The sequence below is a fragment of the Euphorbia lathyris genome, chromosome 10 (genome assembly GCF_963576675.1).
Source record: "Euphorbia lathyris chromosome 10, ddEupLath1.1, whole genome shotgun sequence".
Taxonomy (NCBI): domain Eukaryota; kingdom Viridiplantae; phylum Streptophyta; class Magnoliopsida; order Malpighiales; family Euphorbiaceae; genus Euphorbia; species Euphorbia lathyris.
In genome coordinates, this window is record NC_088919.1 from 63,571,834 (window position 1) to 63,578,649 (window position 6,816).

The 6,816-nt window shown below is 37.7% G+C and overlaps 1 protein-coding gene across 1 annotated transcript; it reads right to left on the bottom strand.

The window, feature by feature from the left end:
- Nucleotides 1–3,356: 3,356 nt before the first annotated feature.
- LOC136208364 (uncharacterized) lies at nucleotides 3,357–6,550 on the bottom strand. The gene is made up of 5 exons (XM_065999215.1): nucleotides 6,268–6,550; nucleotides 5,246–5,508; nucleotides 4,924–5,135; nucleotides 4,568–4,832; nucleotides 3,357–3,922 (listed from the first exon to the last, which is right to left on the bottom strand). Exons 1-5 carry the CDS (start codon nucleotides 6,359–6,361, stop codon nucleotides 3,629–3,631), a joined length of 1,128 nt encoding a protein of 375 aa, XP_065855287.1. The 5' UTR covers nucleotides 6,362–6,550; the 3' UTR covers nucleotides 3,357–3,628.
- Nucleotides 6,551–6,816: the final 266 nt, after the last annotated feature.

The following is a 6,816-nucleotide window of genomic DNA, read 5'->3' on the forward strand; positions in this document are numbered from 1 at the left end:
GAGGTGCTTTCATTTTTGTACAACTCCAAAAATATAAAAATCCATATCTCTAAGTGTTTCAAAAATTTTAGAGAGTATTTGAAGAGAGAGAGAGTTTGAGGAGAGAGAATTTTTTAATAGAGAGGAAATTTGAGGAGAGAAAAATAATGGTGGATAGAGAAATGGTGAAGTATAAAATAGGATAGAAAAAATAAAAAATAAATTCTAAAAGAAATAAATAGAAAGACAAAACATATCTATGAGCACAGACTTTTTCCGACCCTAATGATGAGCCTATATTACTTGCTTGCGGTTTTATATAGTTAATTGAACCACACAATGAATTCGGGCAAGTGGACCACCTCCTGATACTTCCATTTTGTTGGTCATTATATCTTATTTCCTCAGAATCCCAAGCCGATCGCCATAGGATCAAAGAGATTTGACTTGCGCGTTTTGGCCTAAAAACAGATTGCTCAAATCTGGTGTTCCCACTTCAAAACGCAATAAAGAACAAGCACGACAATAGGGAGAGATCTAAATAATATTTTTGAATAAACACAAGTATGAACAATGACTGTGTATTTGAATATTGCTCTAGTTCTTTTGAAGAATTTTGATCTCTCTTGATAGTCTGTATATGTCGTGTTCTTCAAGTGAAGCGTATAACATGGTATTTATAGGAGAGACTAGCAAAAGATCCGTTTGAATTTGAATTAGCCGTTATAAACAATCAGAGCTTGTCACCCTGTCTTCTGGCACCTTCTGTATTTCAAGAGAAAAGTTCTGTTGCATATTTCAGAGACACTTCTGTTCTTGAGCCGTGGTTTTTAGCAACCTTTTCGACTGTGCTCGTGACAGAGGTACGGTGAGGGGACACTTCTTCTGTAGCGTTGTACTTCATGTCAGGTCTTGGGACCATGTGTACACTGCCAGCTGTCCATTCACTTTGCTTTGTGGGCTTCTGGATTGTTGCGGCCTCTAGAGGCAATTCAGGCTTTTAATTTCTCAAGCCCATTTAATTTCCTTTTGCTCAAGTTCATTAACACACTCAACAAATATGTTAGTGAATAATAACTAATTTAAACTTGAGATTTTATTGCTTAATCTGATTTTGAGGTTTTGATTAAGTTATTTTTGTCAGAATAAAAAACTCTTAGAAATTGTGTTTCAACAAAACATGCATGTATGATTAAGAGTATTCTTCATAACTTCTCTGCCAGCTCCGGACAGAGAATCAGTATTACCAAGTCTAGAATATTCTTCTCTAACAATGTACCTGAAGCGATCAGCAGAAGGGTATGTGATATTCTTGGGTTCTCTAAAACAGATGACTTGGGCAGATACCTTGGCATGCCTCTGATTCATGGTCGAATTTCTAAGAATACCTTCAATTATGTGGTCGACAAGGTGCAAACAAAACTCGTAGGATAGAAAGCGAAATGCCTCTATACATCTAGAAGACTCACTTTGATTCGCCCAGTAACTTCCACTATCCCGAGTTATGCTATGCAAATGTCGATCCTCCCCTCTTCAATCTATCACAAAATTGAAAGTTGCAATAGAAATTTCCTTTGGGGGTCAGCTGAGACGGTTAGAAAGCTACATCACGTGAATTGGAATACCGTCTGTCGGCCTAAATCCCAAGGAGGTTTGGGTATTAGACGGATTAAGGAGATGAACTTAGCCTTTATTGCAAAAATTGGGTGGAGGATCTCGATGGAGCAGGAGGCCCTTTAGGTTAAAATAATCACAGAGATGTATGGAGGTGGCTGCCGAGGAACTGATATCTTTCGTTGTCCCAAAAACTGCTCCTCGACTTGGCGGGATATCGTCAAAGGTAGTGTTGTTCTTACTAAGGGGCTGGGGTGTATTGTTATGACCGGGCATAACACAAACTTCTGGCTAGATGGCTGGTGTGGAGAAGACCCCTGTTTAATTTTGTTAATTTTGTTGCTGCCAATCTTAACCTGCAAAGTTCTGTGGCTGATTATTGGCTACCAGATGGAGGGTGGAATTGGGTAGCGATCCTTCCTCAGACTGTGCTTTTTCTCCTGGCTTCATTCGTGCTTTTCCCGGATAGTGAAGACAACGATGAATGGTACTGGACTGTGTCTCCCACTGGCTCTTATACTATTAGTTCCAGGTATGATCTCTTAACACTGAATTCTCCTTCAACCAATAGTAGACTTTGGGCAACTGCTTGGAAGATTAAAATGTCGGAACGGATTCGTCTGTTTATGTGGAAGTTAGGGCATAACAAAATTATGTGCAATGCGCACCGTTGGGCTCGCCACTTGAGCAATTCTGCTGCTTGCACTATATGTGGAGAGGAAGAATCTCCCCTTGATGTCCTTCGAGACTATAGTAAAACTGCTGAGATTTGGCATAGGCTAGTCCCTGCGAATTACCTACTTCCTTTCTTCTCTCTTGATTGGAACCAATGGCTTGATGGAAATGTTCATGTTGACTTCGTTTGTAAAAACTGTGATTGGCCTGTGGTCTTCGCTTTCACAATTTGGTGGATTTGGAAGTGGCATAATGACTTGGTCTTCAATGACACCTTATTCCGAGGGGACAACAGAACTTTCATTTTGAACAAAATCAAGGAGATTTGCGCTGCCTATACTAGCGCACACTCACACCGGAGCTTGACGAGAGACATTGTTTGGGTGAGATGGAACCCCCCCACCCCCGAACAAGGATGGATTAAACTAAACTCAGATGGGGCTTGCAATAGGGAACCCAAGGAGAGCTTACGCTGGAGGTTTATTCCGTAATAATGTAGGTATATGGATTGTTGGCTACTCAGTGAATATAGGCATCTGTATAGTGACGGTTGCTGAACTCTGGGGGTTGTATTTTGGACTCGAGACAACTTGGAAGAAAGGCTTTCGTCACTTAATTGTCAAGCTAGACTCAAGAGTTGTTCTGGGGTTCATGACAAGGGAACTTCCTTCTCATCACCTTTGCCACTTGCTGATCTCTAAGTGTCGTGAGTTACGTGGTAGAAATTGGCTCCTTTCCTTTGTCCACACCTACAGAGAAGGAAACCATAATGCCGAATGGTTGGCAAACTTCGCAATGACTACCTCATTAGGCCATCATGGGTTTGATGTACCTCCTGCAGGCCTTCAGGACATTCTGTTTGAAGATCAAATAGGAACTGCCCTGAGCCGTGTCGTTTAGCTCGTCCCTTCTCTGTATTTTTTGCTGGGCTTGAAGCCCTCCTAACCAAAAAAAGAAATCATCAAGGCCGCTACATGTTACCAAATAAATTGATTCATATAATTAACTCCAAATTCAACATTTAAGAGCAAAGTGGGAATTTGAACAAGTTAAAGTGCGTATCACTTTAAATAAATTCAAATGGCAATAAATTACTTTCTCAAGAGGCCAATATTGCACTTGAAGCGACTCCAGAGGGGCTAACGAGGCCGTTCCAAAATTCATGATGTCAATCAAATTAGGGAGCTCTTGATGTATTGAAGCATTTTGAATAGCAACAATATATCCACACAATCAATTACAACATAGTGGTACAAAATTGAACTTATACAACAAATAATTTACAGAAACTGAAACTTCTTTTTTAGACAGGAATTCAACAAAACCAACAGGGAAAATCTGATTATGGAAGGAAGGATTTCTATTCTCCAGTTAACATTAACCTTATCATTTTTTCAAACATTCCATCAATGAAAGGAAACAGATGACCAGAACCTGGTAGTTCATGATAATGAATCCAGGGAAGGCTCTGCGCGATGTACCGCTGCAACTTAACAGGCACTAAGAGATCTTCATCTCCTTGCCATAGATGAACAGAAGCTTCATTATTTGGAAATGGATTCTCCATATCCATAGGATCAAATTCCCAATTCCCAAATGCAATCGCTGCGTCACGGTGAATGGATTCAGCTTCTCCTTGTTGTTTTTCATATCCCTGAGGAGACTCAACTTAAAAAAATTACCAAGTAGCAATACAAGAATAACTTTGTTAAAATGTCCACATGTTCGACTTGTCTAACGTAATAAAATTGGCTTCCGAAATACACATTGGATAACAATTTGGACCTTCAACTTGTCATTTTTCTTACGAGTCAGGCATACAAAATTGACACATCAATAAAACTACGAATAATACATGCCAACATCTGATGATTGCTTATCTGAGAGGATCCTTCTGCTAAGATCTTTCACTTAATTCAGGGTTTTATCGGTTTAGGATATGTTTTTCGAGCAAAAAATGCACATTTAAAGCTCTCACAAACAGTATCCAATGGACTTAATAGCAAGATTTACCAAGAAATTGCCGAAACGGTAATGATAGTTATTATTCAATATATTTAAAGCAAGACGCAAGAAGTATTGCAACTCCTTGGAGTGAAAATTGATCCACTCATAATAGTAGAAAAATCCTAATACCTGAACAACTCTGAAAAATAGAGTAATTCATCACAATGATCTTCAATGATCATTATGACTCTATTCTTGCTGAAAATCTAAACTGTCTCTGATGGTGTTTTCTTTGACACAGTGAAGGATAAACAGTATACAAAGCTGTAAAGGTAATTAAAAAGGAGATTACCAAAAAATTTGATGTTCTATCAAACTTAGCCAGAATCTCTTTGTCTTGCTGGGAAAAAATAGCAGGGTGGTTAGCTATAATGGCAGAACCAGGGAACCACTTTTGAGTATTCCACCAATAGGATAGCCAAGGAGTGTAATGGGCAACACGAAATGCCCATTGGTCTTCTGGTAACATTTTGCAGAAGGCTTCAGTCGATAAATTAGCTGGAAAACCAGGCCACCAGTAGTTGATAGCTGGAGTTAATAACAATGCCCCTGCTAACCTGTTACATGCAAACAAATCTCTCGCAAGTTAGAAGACGGCAAAAGGAAACAATAAGAAACAACAATCCATATAGCTGAGCTAAATAGTACCTATGAGGAATGTACTTAAGACAGCTCCAAGTCAACTCAGCACCCATGGAATACCCAATTATGTAGACCTTAGATCCAAGTCCCAATTGATCTGCAAGCTCTTCAATATCCGAAGTTAAGCTTTTCAACGTTCGACTTGGATGAGGATCACTCTCTCCATAACCCGGTCTGTCAAAGCTCACAATATAGACACCTAATTGTTCGGAAAATTCCTAGAAGAACCACAGCATTGAATGAAATGATACTCATTTCTCACACATAACACTCGAGAACTTAAAAAGGATGCAAAATAATATAGATAAAAACAAGAAGCAATTAGTACCGGTGAAAGATGATTTTCAACGACAAGATCATGCCTAGAAGAACCAAAACCATGTTGAAATACGATCTTATATTTGGCCACATCTTTTGAGACACCATGCTCTTTGTAGGCCAAATACCTCCCATCTCTAAGCTTTATCCTTGGTCCTGTAATAGAAGGTCCACCTGGAGAGCCACATATCTTGGTTGGAGGAGGTTGTATCGTCTGATAACCCCATGCCAAAATCCCCACAACGAAAACCAATAATACTTTCGTAAAGATCCCTAAAAATATTATGATCGAATTCAGGGGAAGACGCATATTTGAGTTATTGAACACAAAAGCATGAAAAACGTAAAACAAGATAAGAGCACTTGATGCATCACATATATACATATCTCCACATGATACGGAAGACCAGAAAAAGAATATTACAACACCAATCCAATAAATTAGTCTGGTCTTGCAGCACATCTATGTGCCTTTCTAGGTCAATACAGAAATGCAAAAGCAATTTTTCTATGCTATAAACATCCTAAAAATAGTAATAATTATCATTTTCAATTTACAGGAAATCGAAATTGATATGATTAATAAAAAGCTAGTGAAATTGCTAGCTTGAAACAGTCAACTTTTCACAGAATTTCCAATCAAGCAAGGAAATATACAGAAATCAATCAATAACTGAAACAAAATAACTCAATGAAATTCCGAACCATTAATCAAATAATACTTTCGCATTCCTAAGCCATGAATGATCTAAGACCTAAAGCTATATTGCTGCTTGATTTCAGTAACTAAACAATCTGAATCACCAGGCATAGGTCTTAAAGCTCAATGAAATTGCAAACTCTTAGTAATTGGTTCTAACTAATCAAATAATACTTTCGCATTCCTAAGCCATGAATAGTCTAAGATCTAAACATATGAAATTCGAACACATTGCTGGTTGATTTGAGTAACTAAACAATCTGAATCACCACAGAGAGGTCTTAAAAACGAAATCGAATCAAAGAAAACAGAGAGAGAGAGAGAAAGTAAACCTGAAGGAAGCTTGAAAGAGCTGTTTTGGTTAGCTCTTCTAGTATGAGCTCTAGCAGAACTCGCAGATACCTTCCGATTGACACCTCCTACCATTGCTGGCAACAGATAAGGAAAATCAGAATATCTTTCGCAATAAAGAGATTTGGAATTGTATAGTAGCAGAGGAAGAAGAAGAAAGAGCCTTTTCGTTGAAATTCCGAGATATATCAGATTAAGCGGAAAAGCTTGAACTAGGTGAGTCAGTGAATGACTGATAGTGCAGTTGAAACGTTCAGAATATACAATTTTATATGAAGAACCAATTATCATATGAATTTATTAGCTAACCAGCATTATTATCGAAACCGTTGACCCATAACATAACCAAAAAGTCAATGGTTAGAAGTTTAACTACGGTTTAACTAGTTCTCAAAAAAATAATATGAAAATAATATTTTTATTTACATTTAATCTTTATATAATATTAATAAAAAAAATTATATTAATAATAATATTTTTTAATATACGAGATTTTTTTATAAAATGACATATTTCATTGGATGAAATAT

Bases quoted from the DNA above. Each gene is read 5' to 3' on its own strand.
- LOC136208364 (XM_065999215.1), bottom strand. From the start codon at position 6,361: ATGGTAGGAGGTGTCAATCGGAAGGTATCTGCGAGTTCTGCTAGAGCT. The intron at 5,509-6,267 runs GTTTACTTTCTC...TAATATTTTTAG, and splicing joins CTCTTTCAAGCTTCCTTCAG to GGATCTTTACGAAAGTATTA. The intron at 4,833-4,923 runs GTACTATTTAGC...TGCATGTAACAG, and splicing joins CTTAAGTACATTCCTCATAG to GTTAGCAGGGGCATTGTTAT.